Source organism: Thermobia domestica, chromosome 5, assembly GCF_964235325.1.
Source record: "Thermobia domestica chromosome 5, izTheDome1.hap1.1, whole genome shotgun sequence".
NCBI lineage: Eukaryota > Metazoa > Arthropoda > Insecta > Zygentoma > Lepismatidae > Thermobia > Thermobia domestica.
The window spans coordinates 122,571,548-122,592,067 of record NC_137458.1 but is presented as its reverse complement, the minus strand read 5'-3'; the positions used below and the strand labels follow the sequence as shown (position 1 = coordinate 122,592,067).

Sequence of the window (20,520 nt, the reverse complement as noted above, 5' to 3'; positions counted from 1 at the left end):
ATTCTTGGGTCGCTAGATCAATTTAAAAAAAGCGCATCTCAATACCTTACAGTTTTTGCTCTATGGAAATCAGTATTGAAACCGGAAGTAGTAGTAAATTACAACCACTTTTGGTTCTGGTAGATTGTTGCTGGTTGTGATGATATCTTTTTGAGATCCTGAATCGACTGCAGAAAACCGCTTATCGCTATGTAATAACATTTTTGTTCTATGCCACAAGTTGAAACTGAAAATGGTTAATTTGAACCAGTTCGGTTTGAATCGAGGATTAACGAGAAGGTAGAAGCTATTCTTGAGGCGCTGAATGGATTACAAGAAACCGCATTTCGATATTTCTTACAGTTTTTGCTATGTGAAAATCGATATTGAAACCGGAAGTAACAGTAAATTTTCACTTCTGGTCTTTGATTGTGTGTTGGCGTATGTTGCCTTGCAAGAAACGTTTTTGTTCTACAACAACAAACATTGAAACAGGAAATAGTTAATTTAAACCATTTGGTTTAAATACGACGAAATTGAACACATTCTGTGGTTGATGAATCATTGAAAAAACCCGCATTTTGATATGTTACCTTTTTTGCTCTACGGAAATTAGAATTGAAACCTGAAGTAGTAGTAAATTTCAATCACTTCCGGATTTGGTACTGTTGTGGGTTGTGATTATATGCTCTCTTGAGACCCTGAATTAATTGTAGAAAACTGCTTGTCGCTATTTATCACAATTTTGGTTCAACAGCGTTAATTGTTTAAACCGAAAATAGTTCATTTTAACCACTTCCGGTTTGAACAAAGGGTTAACGGATGAGATGGAATCTATTTTTAGGACAATGAATCGATTCCAGAAACCGCTTCTCGATATCTCTTACCATTTTTGCTCTGATACTTGTCAACAGACGGACGGGCGAAGCATTCTGTACGACTTCCTACACTTACGCACGGCATAATTTGGAAGTCTAAAAAGGGGGGGGGAAGGGAATTAGGGGCAGATTAAGAGAGGAAGAGATAAAGGTCCTAAAAAGGAGAGAAAAAGGTGCTGAAAATTATTCCTATCTCATGGCAACATTTAACACTAGTTACTTTCTGAGAGCCCCTCTCTGCTCTAACAGGAAAAGGTGCGCACGTAAAAATCCTAACCCTAATTATTAGCCTACCATCAAACCTGTTCAACTATCAAAGGAAAAATAATGTTGTAATATAGTAACTCTGGATTAATTCATCAGCTTGCTTATACGTGTTACGAAAAGTAAATTATCAAGGTGCCGATCACAATACAATCATTACACAGCGTATAGTGCTTAAAATATAAAATACAAGGGAACGTGAACGTAAACCGATTTACTAAACAAAAGCTTCTCTATTTTTCTTATTGCTTTGTGTACTGGTCTCACAAACTACCTTTCAGCCTCAGTAGACAGTTGGTTTAATTTCAAAATCAAACCTTGTCATTTATTATCTACGACGTCCATCTTATATAAATGAATAAATATTTTTCATAAAGTTAATTCTTGTAGAAGATTCTTTAAAAAATAATCATTTTATTAAAAATAATAATGTATTTCATAAAAAAATATAATTTCTTCCCCCCTTCCTACCTCCCCACTCGCTTTCTTTTATTAAATTTTCCTTTTCCTTAACAAATTAAATTCCTTTAATTTCTTTTATTAAATTTTCCTTTAAGAATTGTTTTTATAATGATGAAACACTGACATGGAAACAGAAATTAAACCTAAAAAGTCTTCAGAAATTTCTAACGTCAATACTTTAACACTGGTAACAATGCCCGTGTATATGTGTTTCCGATTATATATATATATATATATATATATATATATATATATATTCCTTGAAAAAATACGAAATTTTTGAGAAAGCGGTAATTTAAAACGGGGAATTTGTCTATATGCACTTCGCAACACAGCATGTCGCAAAGAACATCTAACAGACTGACATGAAGCCAATACTGTAAAGTTAGTTTGTTAGTCACAGGGTTGGTTATATGTTTGTCTCGTGGCAGAATTTCAAGAATGTGTATCCTGATACCCGTACCATTTGGCAATGACCATTTCCGTGTATAAGAGAAAAAATAAAACATTCTTTCTTTAGTTGTGCGAATGTAAATTGGAAATATGCCAAGGAAGTGTCTAAACAATATTAACTAATGTTGTTGCGAGTGTGGAAAAGTAATTGAGAAGTCAGAAGCTGTCAAAACAACTGTTATGAGACAAGTATACAAGTTGTGTCGTCTCCCTGGAAGACAAGAAAAGTGATCACTATGCACAACTAGAAAATGAATGTTGTCAAGCTACCACGACATAGGATGTAATAACCCAGTGAAAGTTAACTTCCTCCAGTCATTTGATTTTTTTTATTTATTTATTTTATCCTTTCAGTCAACTTAGGAGCTGTATTAGATAAGCCCAGTGTGAGATTTCAAGGAAAAGTGAGATACTTGAATGGTCACAAGATACTGGTGAAATGTGAAAACGAAACATGTTATTGAGTATACACAGAAGTAAATGTACAAATGTTTCTGTTCGACACTTTTGTATTTTATGTATAAATGGTTCAACGGAACTACTGTTCGTCATACGAGTTTTTGATACTGAGAAAGGTTACAAAAAGAACTGTTTACATATTCATTTTCTTTTATACACATGAATCTCTTTACTCATAGGTACTCTTACTCAGATTTTATTGAAGTCGATCGGATTAGAGTTGAGCTGTCCCTTCACCCGTAAGTCTATGTAACATGTGGATTTGCACCTTCACGTGAGATCTGAACCATGAATCCATGTCTTCCAAGCCGAAGACGCGCACACTAGCCATACAGCTATGAGAGAGTTCAGTGGTCTCATTATTCACAATACATTGAACATTTCTTCTTAATGTAATGTGCTCAGAACTCACATTTTTTTCAATATTGTCCTAATTATGAAGCTTTCAACTGTTTTATGGACCCACTACGCACCATTTCACACATATTCTAGAACATCAAAATGCCACAATTTAGATTTGTTTTTTCTCAGAAGCTAAGCCTAATTGAAAGAAATATAATTCCCTATAATAAAAAGTGCCACCGATATTACTATTTTTGCTCAAAAGTTTCAAGGAAAGAAAAAAATATCCTCCAAGAATACTTACAGATCAGATTGTGAAAGGTAAAGAAAAACAAGTTAAAAATTTATAACATACTGTAATCAATCTGTTGCTATAGTATGTTTTCCTCAACACAATGTCGTATGAATCGTATGTAGTGAGCTTATATGGCATAAATGCACAACTATTATAAACATAAGTATTTTGCCCTCATTTGTACGTCACTTTTAATGCACTATACGGTACTCGCACTCGCCCCCTCCTCTTAAGGCAGAAATTATTCAATTCAAACCATCAATCAACTATTATATCTCCCTTTTTGTTCCGTAAAATCTTATTATATCTGTACGAATACGATGTCTTCTCAATCCGTTTCTTTTTTTAAATTATATTTTATCTATAAAATACTGTTCTCTCCCTACTTTTTCATTTCACCCCTTCATTTTCTCCCTTCTTTTCCACACCCATACTTCAAAGATTTCAAGTAATTTCGCGTCACTTTTCCATAATGTTTGTGTTTGCAACCTACAATACAATGTTCTGTATGAAACATTTTAATGAGACAAATTTTTAAATTTTGCTGAATAATCCTTCAAATTTAATTTTCTTGTTTCTAACGCCATTCCTATCATTATTTCCTTTCCCCGTTCACACTTCATCTTATCTATATTATAATGTACTACTTATACATCAAATATTAATCTTTTGTGAAGTTAATTTTGCAGTGACGGAAATTAGTATCAACTTAAGAATATATACAATATATATTCATTATGAAAGAATAGTTTGACTTCAAGATTTAATTTTATTAATTTTTCTAACTACTTACCTTAAAATGTTATATTTAAAGATAAGTTATCAAATTTCATAATATTTATGGTAGTTAATTTTACAAAATAATTTAAATTATCACAAAACTACGGTACTACGTACTTCAGATTGGTTCAGAAAACTTACTTATCAGTATTGCTTAAGAACTAAACAAATAATCAATCATATACGAGGACCATAATGAAAATAATGCAACACTCGGCCTAACTTTTTCATTAATTGATATAGATTGTTGAAACTCCACATGCTGTTGAAGTGACTCTTACTATATACATGTGTAATAATCCTTTCTTCATTGCAGATAAATAATGAATGGGAAATTATGATGTTCTGTCCATCAGTTCGTAACGAAAAAAAAAAAAAAAAAAAAAATGCAATTTGTCCGACATCCACAGGAAGCTTACTGAGACGATAATTAACAAGATCAACACTCAAAGATAGATGACGAAGTTTGAAGCAGAAAACAGTATTTAAGATAGACTACGCAGCGAGAGCCCACTAACTGCAACCATTGACACAAATCTTAAACAGGTGACCGAATTTGGGGTATAGATGAGAGACACTGTAAGCCTGCAACATACGAAGGCTATAATCGCAATACAATATAAAAGACGGTGAAAGACATAAGTTATCGCACAGAATTTGCAAAGTGGGTACTTTAACAATTGGAATTGAATTTGAGTTTAGCGTCCTGTTCAGCACCGCGACTATATGATACATAGATCTACAGCTTAACAGGGGACCTGAACAAAAGTTTCCACCAAGAGTCGAACCTGGGTCTCCTGCGTCGACGACACATTGTTAACCACACAGCCATGAGGAAACATGAGGGTATCTTGAGAGATGACACCCGATGTGAACGACAAAGGGCAGTAATTTGATCCGATCTGTTGGAGGGTTTATTATATATATATATATATATATATATATATATATATATATATATATATATATATATATATATATATATATACAGGAGGCGAAACGCGGGCGTTTCTTTGTGACCCGAAGAAAAATGATCAGTCCAACTGTGTTGTCACCCTTCTTCTCATAAGTATAGGAAGTTTAAAAGCCAGTAATCACCACAGAATGTCATGGAGAATAATTTTAGGGATAATAAGAGCAAACGTCATTTTTGGAACATGGCCATACTATAACCAGCAAGCGGTACATTCAGATATTTAGCCACAGCTTCTAGAAGCTTAGGAAGCAACTACAAGAACTTAAAAGTAATCTACGTTCTTCACGATAATCCTCGCCCTCATACATCCTTGATAACAACTCAGGTGATTAGCAAATTCGGTTTTGGAAAGGGTTCCGTACAAAAAGAATATTGGAATCTACATATATGAAGGACAATCTGTGTGGATAAATATCCGCTGACGTGACAATCTGAATTTTTCCGAAGAGGACTCGAGAGATGAGTTCAAAGATAGTGCTAAGGCATCGCTTGCAATGAAGATTATGTTGCGTAGTATTTGCGTATAGGGGCATTCTATTTGAAATGGGACTTTTGATGTAACTGATATGCTGATAGGCAGGTAGAAATTAAAACACGTTGAAATTGTGTAAGTACATACATTGCAAAGGTAACTTAAAATTAATAATGAACTCAATAATATTTTTATAATTTTATTTAAAAATATTGATGTCAAAATAGGTGATATGTCACCACCGTGAGTTGTAACCATTTACAGTTTTATTTGAATGATTCGAAATTACTAAAGTACTATCTTTTATTCGCCAAGTATTAGACGACTTTTTTAACGTATGAATAACGATGAATAGATGGAAATAAATTTATAAGCTAAAGCTTTTTTTTATGCTATTAAAAGTAACGTTCTTTTCTGTATCCAGTTTTTTAGCCACCTTCGTGCTAATGCATTTTGAAAAACATATATATGTCCGCCATATTTCTCAACTTCATTTTTGTCGTAGTTTCAGGACTTGTTAGTTTATGGAACTTTCCAAGGAAGGCGCCAGTTAAGCGAGGTAAGTTTGTTGGTGGTGATTGTCCCTTTTTATTAATCTGAAATCACACTTGTTATAATTTGATTCAACTCAAGTTGTCAACTCTGTTCGAAATTATAAGAAGGTATTTATAGATGATAATTTAATTTAGTTTAATCATAATGTTACTTTTTAAGAATTAATACTGGAAATAAGGATAAACAGAATCTAACCTTAGGGATATATCTTAATCGTGTCATAATGGCGGAATTTGTCACTTCCGTGCGTATCAAGTAATGTCACCTCAGTTCATTACTGCGTGCACGGAGGGGATGTGATCTGTAATATCTTCAAAATAGATAAAATTAATCGAAAAGTGGAAAAGCAGTATATTAGACAAGAGTATTTTGCATGAGATACCGTTATCACGACTCACCTATCTGCTTTCGCTTTGCGAACGTTTTATAGATACGACATTTATTTTCACGTTAAATAATGGCTGCAAAACGAAAGTACATAAGTGAGTCGTGATAACGGTATTTCATGCAAAATAATATTGTCTAGTACAATGAGTTTCCACCTTTTGATTAATTTTATCCATTTTGAAGATAATACACAGAATCTGTAAAATTAGCGGAAGTTTAATTTCGTCACAATGAGGCCTCTCAACTAGCTATATTTTTTATGCGCACATCGTATTTCTTCTTATAATAAACAATTATTAAGGACAGCATGTGTTAAACAAAGTACTGTACTTCATTTGAATGCTAATGTCAACAATTGAGTTCTGGACATTGGCAATCATTTATGCACATGTGTAATACTAATGTTATATTATGTAATACTACTTTTTTCGAAATCCGTTACAAATTTTTACTTTTCAACTGGACAGAGATGGTCTTGTCACCTTCGTTCATGTGATTACACATCCATGCTGATATAAAGTCTTCTCCATTCAATTAACTGTCACCTCCGATCAGAACATTTTTCAAATTTGCCAATATTTCTCAAAATATTGGTTCTCGTGTTGAATCACTGTATTGGTGTTAATGTAAGTCATTATGGCGAACAGAAAAATAAAGAAAATAATGATTCTGAACACTGTGAAAATTTCGTTTTTTAAACCCTCAAAAACCCCTTTTCAAATAGAATGACACAGATGAAAAGTAGCCCAATAAATGTAAAATTTGGACGATTTCTGTAGTTAATAATAATAATAAAAAGAAATGAAATAAAAAAAAAATAATAAAAAAAGAGACCATCTTTTGCATTACTTTCGGGAAGATCCTTATACATTTTATATTAAATCTGAATGATATAATCAACAAACAGATAGGTAACAATCCGAATACCAGGACTATTACAAGAAAATCAAATATACTTACACATTGGTAAAACTGCCCACGAATTCCCCCTGTAACAAATTTCTTTCCATCTTTATGCCATGAGCACGAAGTGAGTGAGTCTTCAGGGGAATGGGTTACTTTAACTCTCAGGTCTCCTGTTTCTACATTCCAGATCCAAAGTTCAGGACAATCTTCAGGGCCACATGCTATCAGATGAGTACTGTCAGGACTCCAGCATAAGTACGCGACACCATACGAATGACCTTCTAAAGTTTTTCTATGGGTGCATGTTAACGATTCCTAAGACAAGAAGAAATTACAATGATTTTACATACATATATATAAAACATTGTTATAGTGTAGCCAAACCCAAACTATCATTTAACTCAGTATGATGTGTTTACTCCGTAAAAAATACGAGAAGTCGATTTAAGGGCCGTTCAAAAATTTTGTGACCCCTGATCCAAAAACTAATTATTGGCCAAGATCACATTTTTTTTTTTTTAATCATTCCTAAAATTCTTGTTTTCAGTTATTTCATACCCTTTTTTCAATTGTTTTGAAAAACGAAGAGTAGTTTTCAAGAATTATAGTGATGTGAATTATAAGTTCTTATGCCCCGTATACCTGTTTGGGCGCACACAATTGATTTATTCTATACACATTACAATTAATTTTTAGTAGTATTACTCATTTCACTAAATGTCATAAAATATACATATAAATGTTTCAACAGCAAAAACTGACTCAATCATAATAATTAATTTTAATAAACCAGAACCTAATAATAATAATAATAAAAACTTACAATTATTTAATTTGAGGCAAATCTAGAATTTGAATGTAGTTCTTGGAATCGAAAACTCTCACATTACGAACTTGAAATTATTGAGATTGGGGTTATTGTTGGATTATGGTAACCGTTTTTAAATACTTACAGGATCTACATCCCAAATTATCACAGTTGTGTCTTTGGAGCCAGTAGCTAGTTTGAGACCATCTGGAGAAAACCGGCAAAACCAAACTTCATCACAATGGTCATTTAATATCTGCACTGTTTCACATGGAAATTGTTCCCTACGAAAGAGCAACCAGTGCAAGATCATAGATTACACACTCCTAAAATATTTCACTTCTTTAACAACACCTAGGTAAAGCAGAGTAATTCAGTCTTAAATAAGAGCTGTACCGCTACTTGTCACATATTTTGACCTAACATATTTAATTAATGGTCTGTTAGGAAACATATCTTGACACATCTGTATGTTCTTCAAAGAATTATTAATGTTGCTGTTACAGAAGAGCATTCTGGAAGGTTAATGTAGTACTTACCATTGCTACACATTCCAAGCTATACGGTACATTTTCACAAAAGGTGATCTAGAGGCATCATACTGGGAGCTTTTACATTTAATATCGTAGAAATATATATATATATATATATATATATATATATATATATATATATATATATATATATATAATTAGTCTCCTTGAAACCCAAGTAACTATATATACATAATTTCCTTCTTTAAATGCAATGTTTTTTTACATTTCTTTTTGACAAGTCTATGTTATTAGTCTCATTTACTAGTGTTAAGCTATTTCTAATAGAATCTGTTAAGGTAAATTCTTGCCTAAAATAATACTCTATAAACTTCTTTAAAGCTTCGGACATTCCTATTCACTGCTCATATACAATAATATGTACTTTTCACAATATTCTTTATTTCACACTTCTACAATAACATATTCTCTGAATACCATCACATTTCTTGACTAATTATATGTCTTTTCTCTCACCTAACTCTGTTTATCACTTTACAACATTATTCTGCAACAAGCTCCGAAATAACAACAACTAACGTCATATCTTTCTAAATTCCATAAACAACTAACTTGATATCTTCATAACTACATAGCAACCATTCTCAGTTCTTCTTCTCTCTCTCGCTTTTTCTAGTACAGTTCTAATACTAAAATACTTTCCACCCTAAAGTATTACTCAAGCCTCATTCCATACACTAAGCCTCATACCCCTAACAACTAGTTAATACACCCCTCTTTGTTTTATGATCTTCAGTTGAAAAACATATTGGTTTCAATATGGGGGTAGAATAAAGTCTTTCTTTAACGAGGAAAAAAAAAAACTCCAAATAGATTAATTTCTGAGTACTAGTTGCGAAGTTTTTTTTTAGAGAGAGAGCACTTTGTTTCGTTCAATGTGCTATGTCTATCAAATTTCAGAACTATCCCTGCTTTTACGGGGGGAATCAGAAAAAGTGAATGAAAGAAAAACTGTACACTTATCATACTTCACATTTCAAATTCACGTTTCCCACTTCATGTTCAATGGGCATATATCACATATTCTGTAAATTTTTGATACTTTCTGCGGCTGTGCTTTTTTTCCTTTTTCTTTTTCTCTAGAGAAAATATGGAATGAGCTATTGGTATTTGAAAATAACTCTTATGAATATTGCATTTTGTTCAGAAAGTTGCTTGGGCTCCAAGAAGGTTACATAGGAAAGGGCTTGGACTTCTAAAGGTTAACCTCATAATTTATTCAGTGACAAATAAAGTGAAACATGAAACAGGTCCACAGTGCAGCGAGATACTGAGAAGAGACAAACAAAATCCTTTCAAAATTCAGGACAAGTAATATCTAAATTAAATTGAAATCAAAATCTAACACTCACTTCTTTTAAATTTACTTCGGTAATTTCATTACGCCAAAGTAAGAGAAATAGAATTGAGCTAAACTCATTTTCAATATGTTCGCTTAGATTTCTCAAATTGAGTTTTAAGTTTACTGAAGTTCGTTTAAAATAAAAAGTTTATAATACTAGATTTAAAAATGATTTAGGCATTTCCTCCTGAACAATTAAACATACCTTGTACACAGATGATCAACAAGAAGCGAAATATTATCCAGATCTCCCTCACTTTTTGTATTGTGATATGGACACCTGTTCTTCTGAAGTTCAACGGCTTGGCAGAGTAAAGTGTGTAGCCTAACAAAATAAAACTTATTAAACAAAATTATAAGGTTAAAATGATAAAAAAAATTCGCAGAACATGAACATGATCTACATAAACCTAAAACACCAACGTTAATTACAACTTCTTAAACTTTATCATCATTTAAAAAAAAAAAAAAAAAATCAAGCACACGTACATTACGCACACGAATTACTTAAACAACATTTACTTAGGGACAGTTATTGATGCATTTTGATCATATTATTAATAAAAGAATCTATTTTTGTCTATGTAAATATTCAAAACTAGTTACAAACAAAGGCTGCCTTAAGAAAATTTAATACGCTCCGCAGTTAAGATCGAACTCACTTATTAAATATAGGCTACTTTTCTTCAATCCAATTTTGAACCCTTGCACCAAAGGCATAAAATGTGCTTATACAAAGTGATTCGATCTTTACGTGAGTGACATCAAATGCGAAAAACCGTTTAGAGAAACTCTAAAAGACGCAATCAATGATGTTAGTATTCTTTCTTTTTAATAATTTACTAAAATAATATTAGAAGGATTGCGTAAAACTACTTATCTAGCAAGCTTCCCACAAAGATACATAACTATACAGAAGACGAGAGAGAACCTCTTACCTTATACCCTCCCTCCCGTTTAATGGGAAAATTTCCAGAAGGTAAAGGTTTTTTTCATCTTTCTTTTAACTAACGTTTAGTACTTGCTAGTTTCTACAACTACCCTTTTTGTTAAAACTTTATAGTAATTAAGGTTCCTTGTGTAAATGCTGCAGTCATTTAAATTTAAATAAATAAATAAATGCATTACAAGACATATTCGTCTATCATACAAGCAGGAAGAGTAGAGAGGCAACCAAGTAGAAAAACGCCCACTCGCCGCCTCAGATTTAGGAAACATCTCTGTAAGTTAGTTCACCACACTACAAGGATTGTCTATTCTATTATGAATAACTTGCTTTTGCTACAGTAATTTTGAAATGTCACTTTAAGTAGTTTATGTCTGGAAATGCGCTGGCTCGTTGTTAGTGGTATAATGTGGTGGAAATAAGCCCTTTATGTTTGGAATTAAGGATATACGGCGTTACAGACCCCAAATCATCGGTAATTGTTCACACAGTGCTTCCACGGAAAGATCACTTAAGATGAGGGATCCAAATGGGAGACTCTCAATGGCATTCTGGAAGATTAAACAACAATGTGCAATACATGATATCATGGTCATTGGATACGCTGAAACCAAGAGATCGAAGCTGTAGAATAAGGATATCAAACTGCATCATGATAAGGTGAAACTACACATTGCCACATACTTCCACGTGACAAAGCAGAGAATCCAAGGTATCTGGATGTTCCGAAATCCCGGATATGTTACCGACAGACTTCTTTCTCTTTGAACATTTGAAACGAAATGGTCTGCACGTTCAAACCAGCCCATTGCATTTTATGAATATGCATTCACCGTCATGAAAAGGAAATGTCCTGCGTGTTGAAACCTACCTATTGCATTTTACGAATACGCATTCACGTAATCATATGAGAAGCAATATAATGTAGTAAATTAAGGCTATATTGAATAAGAGTCATGCTATTAAACGACTAAACTAAAGTGGGGATTAAGTTTCATAGCCTTAGTTCAAGCACGTTATATGCCAACGCTCTAGTTTTCCTAGTCGACCGGTTCACCAAAGGTAAGCAGCACTGGATCTGGTCTATATTGTTGGGGAGAATCAGATGGTGTTGGCAATGCGGCCGTTCACCTAACGTCGTAAGGACAGCTGGGGAATTACTTAATGAATGAAAAAAAAAAAAAAAAAATAGCGGAGTCCGTTCAAGAAAACAAACAGCAAAGGCGATGGAACTCAGACGAAATGCTACTTACAGTTGAAGAGATCTTGTCCACCTAACCAGCAGACAGCTTCTCCTTTCTACTTCACTGCAAGTAGTGTTGCCAACCCACACGTTAAAAATGCAACTGTAGTTGCGTAATAGGCCTATTCCAATGTATACACATATTGCCACAATTACAGCATCAATTATCACTCACATACATTATTATACATCTAAAACAAATATTTGCTACAATATGGAATCACTGGTGTTAAACTTTAAAATTTCACAAACTAGTGAACTTAGGTGACATATACAACAATAAAGACTGATTGAACAGGGCCAATGTTAGGAATCTAAACTATACACAATATCTTATTTAACCTCTTTATTCTATATTTATGCCTACACTTTAATCTCAATTCCTTAAATCAATCGTGTTTCGTAAACCCACTATCTTTACTTACATCATAATATAAATCTTATTTATCATTCATAACCTTCCTCTAATCTTGTCTTAACATAACTCCAATTTATCCATTTTTTGTTTGCACATATTACTCTCTTAACTACATAACGGTCTAGTATTATCTTTGTAAGCACTTTGTGCCATTCTCCATTATCCAATATCCATTTCTAGGCTGTCGGTATCTATGGCCATTTAGCCCGCCAGAATTATTCCCAATAGTTTTGGAATGAAGTGACCATTTGAATAGGGTTTCTGGCAACGTATATACAATTATATTATTTCTACGTCAAGAAGACTAGTTTGATGTAATACGTGTACCACTCTTAGCATTATATGCGTCAATATTAGGAGTATGTGCCTCACTGTTATGAGGAAGCAAACAATAGATATAACTTGCTACTTAATACTGAACATTACATAAATAAATAAATAAAATGAAATGAAATGAAATTTTGAGTTTTACGTCCCACGGTTATGCCGGTAAGGCTAAAGGAGACGGTGATAATGAGTAATGAATGAAATGGTGGAATGAAGAAAGTGGGAGGAAAAGGGAGAACCCGGAGAAAACCCACGCACACGGTGTTAATAAATAAATAAATAATCTATTAGAGAATAATAAACAGCATCTGCTACACCAGACTGACAACGAAAAATATACGTTTTTAAAGCCATAAAACTTCATTCGTATTGATTTTCTCGGAAACTACGCATCAGAATTCGCCATTTTTTCAGCTCGCTGATCTATCGATTGATATACCAGGTTATCATAAAATAAGTATCGCTTTTCAGAGAACTCTGGAGACGTAACCACTCGACAGAATGCAACCAAACTTTGTAGAAGCATATTTGGGAACATGCAAAAGCGATTGGTGTAGAAAACAAAATTAGTTCCAATTTTCACCACCAGAGGTAATTGTGGCGCTGTACAACGCCACGTAAGTGCAGCGTGGAAGAAAAACTACACTAGTGATGCTAAATGGTAAGAAAGCTCACGCCTGCATGTGTTTCAGTGATACGGGCTTGAGGGCCACTATGTGCCAGTACTGAATTGATGGTGATCTGATGTTTGCTTCTTTTTTCTTCCCACACTCTTTGCATTTTCAAGGGGTTCCCGGTTCGATTTCCGGTGAAGACACATGTGAGTTGGATCCCATGTTACCCTGTAGGTCCCGTCCTTAGAACGCCATCATAATCTCATACGGTACATCACCATACATTTTCCTTGCTCAAGGACCTCCACATCATCATCGCCCGTAACACATCGCTACACCACGGGGTTATTAATAGGAGTACAAATCAATGTCACGCGTCGCACGGAGGCACAATTACGGCCTTTCTTTCATTGAATATCAATATCATTTGTCTTCCATACCACACTCACCGTACTTAACACTGAACAGAAAAGCAACAGCCTCTGGACGCGAGATCTGACACTAATCTTTTCCTGAAATTTTGGAGGGAGCTTGCATTTTATGAGCACAAGAAAGACTAACATTTAACTTCGTTTTTGTAAGATATCCAAGAATTTTAAAGGGACGCTTCAGTTCAAAAGGCCTCTTCCCCGTAAATCCGCTACTGATCACAGGGCATTAATAAGATTAGTAATCAATGCCATGAGACCCACACGAGGGGTAATTACAGCCTTTCTTATCATTTAGCATCACTAGTGACGTTTTCCTTCCACACTGCACTTACTTGATGTTGTACAGCGCCATAATTACCTCTGTTGGCGAAAATTGGAACTAATTTTGTTTCTACACCAATTGCTTCTGCATGTTCCCAAATGTACTCCTATCAGGTTTGGTTGAATTCTGTCAAGCGGTTACGTCTCCAGAGTTCTCTGAACAGCGATACTTATTTTATGATAACCTGGACAGAACCATAGTTAAACAAAAAAAATAAAACTTAAGAGCTAATCATAATTTTGGGCTAATCTCATTAACTCCACTGTGTACAGTCATCTTGGTAGTGCCACTATCAAAAGCTAACTGAAGCGAAGCTCCTCTTTACTCGTTTGTTCGGATACTCCTCCGGGATGCCTGAACCGTTCTGAACTAAATTTGGCATGGTGACTGCCATACGGGGTTGCATGTACCAATTGGACATACCATTGAGAAATAATCACCGGAAAGCAGGATGCCCATTGGAAAAGGTTTTGGTGCGCGAATTCTCATTGTAAACAATGGAAAATAGAACTTTCAGCATTAGAAATAAGACGAAGTCCTTTTTTGTTTTCTTCTGCGAACACAATTTTTCAAAGCCATTATTCTCTTCTCTGATATGCCAAGTTCAACTACTGGCATGTCCCACAAACAAATAATGTACTTAAAAAAAAAAAAAAATTCTATGAATAATTAATAAAGGTCGATCGCTTCGCTCCAAATTTGCAATTATTGCATACCTAGTTAGTATACTTCATTATCACTTTCATCTAAATAGGTAGCGTGGTTACCCTACAACATCTATTTTTACGTTCACATTTTTTTCCTTCTCGATTTTCCCGAAAGCTACACGTAAGGATTTAACACCCACTCATATCATTTTGTTCGGTTCAATGAGATTTATCGATCAGTACACGTTTCATCTTTTTTAACGTTAAAAATAAAATGTAGAATTCAAATTGCTTCCTTTATTCAGAAGTTGTTGAGTCGGTGAAAGGGCGAAGTGGCGTAACTTGAAAACGTGATTTGGAGTTATGACCACCATCTATCCTCATTTAACCTTCTCTATCAACTATAAATTTCATACCGGAATTCCTTATATTAACAGAGGTATGAACGTTCTAAAAATGGCGTATTCTGAAATGTAAAGCAAGATATAACGTTGAACGAGACATTTTAAATCGCTCTCCTGTAAAATTATAAAAATCAAGATACGCCACTTCGCCCTTTCACCGACGAAATTACACATTTGCTTTTGACTGTACGTACATTTAAATTCAACTGTTAGCTGTTACAAATTATCATTTCTTCCTCACTAATGCTTACCTTTTAGGGGGCAACATAATGGAAGGCGGAAGAAATTGCTGTAGTTTATCCATAAGTTGTGATCGAGATTGTGGTCCTTTACCTTGCCAACCTGCTCTTTCATGGAGTTCATCTTTCGAACTGCACATCATGTAACTACAAAAGAACAGTAGGCAAAATACATTCAAATAACACATATTCCAATGCAACTATGATAATATACTACTTAGAACAGTCAATTTACATATTCTTAACAAGATATAGTCTCACTTTCTTTATGGTTATTATTATTTACTGATTTTTCAATTAGTTCCTCCATGTTACGTATTTTTCATCTAAATTATTTAAATTATAAAATAATTTGGAAATAGGCATACACACGTGTGAAAGTCCACTTAAGTTGCAAATATTGTGTGAAAAATATCCTGTCAACTTGTTAGCATTAACTTTATATGTATTTTGCGCGAACAATTAAACAACAGTATTTTAACAGCGTTTTATGTTTTATCATGTAACATAAAATGATAAAACAAAGAAATGACCGAAAATAAAGAAAGAAACAAATCCACATTAATTGGTGTATCTATATATTCAATTCGATACGTCTTGGTCTAGCTTCTTCGTGCAATTCAATTCAGTTTAATGTGTCTACAAAGGATGGTTTAGCGATGAGGATACAATTTCTCTTCTTTATCAGCCAATACTTTTTTTAAAATAAAAATTTTGCTAACACATTAATATAAACTCAATATATTTTCGGTATGTTGATGACTCACTCACAGTTTACAGCAAGAACGATCAGCTACGATGTCTTTCTTTTTTTTATCTCAATAAAACTGATATAGCTTTAAAATCACGGTCGAAAATGGAAAGGATAACTCATTAAATTTCTTGGATTTACTGTTTCATAGAGAAAAAAATAATCATTACTATTTATAGGAAGTCAATTATACACAATATGTACGTTATAAAAAATAAATAAATAAAATCTTATTCTTATCTAACCAAGGCTAACGTATGGACAAACACGTTTCTTACTGCCTACAGATTTGTTTTCACCCAGAAAATTTGCACAACAAACTAGTTCATTTTTCAATTTACTGAAAAAAAAAAAATGGCTCTGATAAAATTACTAGTGAAAGATTGCGTGATTTAGCTTATAGGTCTTTTACAACTAGATGCAAAACTGTGAGAAAAAAAAAGTTTCCAAATCTGTTTCCTTCTCATATTTTCATGTTTATCCTACAGGTTGTCCGAACTTTCTAAAAATATACCAGGTGTATCAAGTCCGGAGCCATGGTCCAACTCTGTTATGAGTAGATACGAAAAAAAAAAAGAAGAAGAAGAACGAAAGTTGTTGGAAATAGGTATTTACAATCTAAAATGTTGGAATTTTTCCAATCGTATCAGCCCTTTGGGCTCCACATTAGTAATGCGCACTATGTTAAATGAAAAAGCATCGTTGCCAATTCAGCACGCTCTTCGCTTAGGTCCTCACCATACCAACAATACAGCACTGCTGGGAAACCGATTCGACATGTTCCCTCACATAACGATCTGTTCTCCGTGTTAATAGCCTGCTGAACTATAAATTGTTTATTCATTTAACATAGAACACTTCACCAGTATAGAGCTTAAATGAGTGGCGATTGAAGAAATTCCACCATTTTACATTGAAAACAGGGTGGAAAAAAATCATGATTTTTTTTTTAAAAAAAAATCATTTTTGTTGATTCTTTTTATTTAAATCGATTTTTTTGATTTAAATCAAATCTTTCTCCTCGTAAATTACAAGTCGCGAACTGAAGAAAAAGCATTAGGAATTAGTATTAAATGCTAATTATGCCATTTAAGTGAAAGTATTACGATTGAATTTTGAATTAATCCCCAATTGTTAACCTCTGTTAATCCCAATCATTGTTTCTTAACCCTTTTAAATTATGGCTTTTTTAAAAAGGAAAATTATACACTTTCAGTCAAGCAGCTACATCATCATCCCTATTTATCCTAGGATCATGGTTCATACCTCATTCTCTTCAGAAAAGAACAGCTTTTGAAATGGTAACATTCAGATTTCTCTATCATGCCCCTGAAGCGGAAACTTTTGAGAGAAAATGGATTTTTTCTGACTTTTTTTTTTCAAATTTTGATCCTCTCTGGACTCCCTTGTGTTAACGCACATATCTCAAAATGAACTGGGAAATACTAAGGGGTGTACTAAATGTGTGCATAAAATTTCAAGCTATCTTGAATAGTAAGGGCGGGGAAAATATTTAACAAGAGCTAAGAACATCCCCACAATGCCCCAGATAACACGCATGTAATATAGAAATTTTCTCACAAGTAAACCTTACGTTTGGGTGAATCGAGTTGCTGACTGAGACACATATGAGAAAGTAGTACTAAATGTGGTCAGTATTTCAGTGAAGTTTTAGGTGCGAAGCTCCAGGGGTTTAGGAGATACAGCTACCAGAACATCACATGGAAGTACAGAATAGTCCATACAGTTGGAGGTAAAAGCTCTGTAAGACCTCTTGTAACGACAAAAGGTGAATAACAAATATATGGGTACATATTAGGACTAGGGGGAAGTCATATAGTAAGGGTATACCTGACGGCGGCCATCTTGAAATCCGTCATTTTGAATGAAGGTTAAGTTTTTAAAATAAGAATAGGGTCATGTGATACATGATTTAAGGCGCAAATTTAATCAGAAGAACAATGGTGACGTTAATTTTGATTTACGCGCAATTGATAAAAAGTTACAGGGAAATTAAATATTGTTGCTACATATGTATTAGTCCTTTACCCCACCTTATAAATTTTGTGTTAATGATAATAATTAAATAAAAAGCAGATGGATAAATATTAGGTCTATGGTAAGAGTTGCCTTGATGGCGGCCATGTTCAAATCCGCCATTTTGAATCAGACAAAAGTTTTAAACAAAACGCATAACAGTGGCACCTTATTAACAGCAAATTTTACCATAACTCCAACGGTATAACCATTTTTGCTTTATCATTAACCAGCACAAAACTAATGGATCGCTCCTTACGACTACTGCTTTGACGAAATTGTTAACGACAAATGTGTCAAGTGTAACTCGATTGCCTTTGTCAGGTGTGCTCACTGTGAGCAGAGCATTTGTGCAAGTCATGCACTCTTTTCTGAACTACATATTGATTGTACTAATTGAGGACTTTTCTGGAAGAAAGACCCAAGTTCAATAATGGCTCAATTCCACTTTGGTCATTTTTCCTTAAATTAGCAACTTGTTTATGCGATAACAAATGCTGGTTAATGATAAAGCAAAAATGGTTATACCGTTGGATTTATGGTAAAATTTGCTATTAATAAGGTGTCACTGTTATGCGTTTTGTTTAAAACTTTTGTCTGATTCAAAATGGCGGATTTGAACATGGCCGCCATCAAGGCAACTCTTACCATAGACCTAATATTTATCCATCTGCTTTTTATTTAATTACTATCATTAACACAAAATTTACAAGGTGGGGTAAAGGACTAATACATATGCAGCAACAATAATTAATTTCCCTGTAACTTTTTATCAATTGCGCGTAAATCAAAATTAACGTCACCATTGTTCTTCTGATTAAATTTGCGCCTTAAATCATGTATCACATGACCCTATTCTTATTTTAAAAACTTAACCTTCATTCAAAATGGCGGATTTCAAGATGGCCGCCGTCAGGTATACCCTTACTATATGACTTCCCCCTAGTCCTAATATGTACCCATATATTTGTTATTCACCTTTTGTCGTTACAAGAGGTCTTACAGAGCTTTTACCTCCAACTGTATGGACTATTCTGTACTTCCATGTGATGTTCTGGTAGCTGTATCTCCTAAACCCCTGGAGCTTCGCACCTAAAACTTCACTGAAATATTGACCACATTTAGTACTACTTTCTCATATGTGTCTCAGTCAGCAACTTGATTCACCCAAATGTAAGGTTTACTTGTCAAACATCTCTATTTATCCTAGGGTCGTGATTTGTATATTATTCTCTTCAGAATAAATAAGATTTTCAATCGTATCATTGAAATGTCTCCATCTGGGGCGGAAAAATCAAGAATAAAGAGATTTTCTGTTAAAAAATATCCTTTTTTACTTTTTACCCCTCTGGACCAACCCCCTGTTTTAAGGTAGAGATCTGAAACACTTAAAAATACTAAGGGGTGCATTGAATAAATGTGCAAAATTTCAATCTTCTAGATGCAAAAATATCCCCCAAATCCCCACATTCCCTTATAAACAGGATCTCAGGCAACAGTTTCCTGAAACATCCCTAATTATCCTAGGATCATGGTTTGTACGTCATTCTCTTCAGAATAGAACAGCGTTTCAAACGGTATTATTCATATGTCTCCATCTGAATCGCGGGAAAAGCTTTTTTACATTTTCCCTCTGGACCTCCCTGTTTTCACGCAGAGATCTGAAAACATCTGAAAAATACTAAGGGGTGCACTGAACGAGTGTGCAAAATTTAAGTCTTTTGAATGCAAAATGTAAGCCTGCCGAAAAATAATAATAATAGGCATTAAAAAAATATCTTTTTAAATTTATGATGTCATCACACACTATGTCTCGACGCAGAAAGGCGTGATAGCATATGTAACATATTCTACAGTGCCTTCAGTCTTGTAAAAAAGAAAAAAAAAACGAAGTAAAAAGGTTCATTGGTACTTTTTTAATCGAATAATGAAGATTCGATTTTCAATAGGATAAAAATAGGTAATATAATTTAAAAGGTTAAGCATTAAGGAAAAAGTATAGCAACATTTATCAAAATGTCACTTTTTTCACAAAAGTTACTGATATTTGGTAGGGGCATATTTTTAAAAATTTGGAACTAGCTTGAGGCACGAAATACATAAATTTCACCTAAAGTTATAAATCTTTAAAAAAAATCGGAGACGGGATAGGACCCCTCTATATACACCCTATTATCTGGGAACAAACAAGCAGACGCGCACGCGAAAGAATTTTCGTCTCAAATGTCG

General features: G+C 33.8%; 1 protein-coding gene across 2 annotated transcripts in view; it reads right to left on the bottom strand.

Annotated features, from left to right (window-relative positions):
* The window catches only part of LOC145686088 (WD repeat-containing protein 26), a 65,864-nt gene that overhangs the window by 29,028 nt on the left and 16,316 nt on the right, over window positions 1–20,520 (bottom strand). For both annotated transcript variants that reach the window (XM_081759024.1, XM_081759025.1), the window contains exons 5-8: window positions 15,516–15,650; window positions 10,118–10,237; window positions 8,162–8,300; window positions 7,263–7,523 (exon numbers count right to left, since the gene is read on the bottom strand). In XM_081759024.1, coding sequence (XP_081615150.1) covers window positions 7,263–7,523; window positions 8,162–8,300; window positions 10,118–10,237; window positions 15,516–15,650 — 655 coding nt within the window. The remainder of the gene's footprint in view (window positions 1–7,262; window positions 7,524–8,161; window positions 8,301–10,117; window positions 10,238–15,515; window positions 15,651–20,520) is intronic.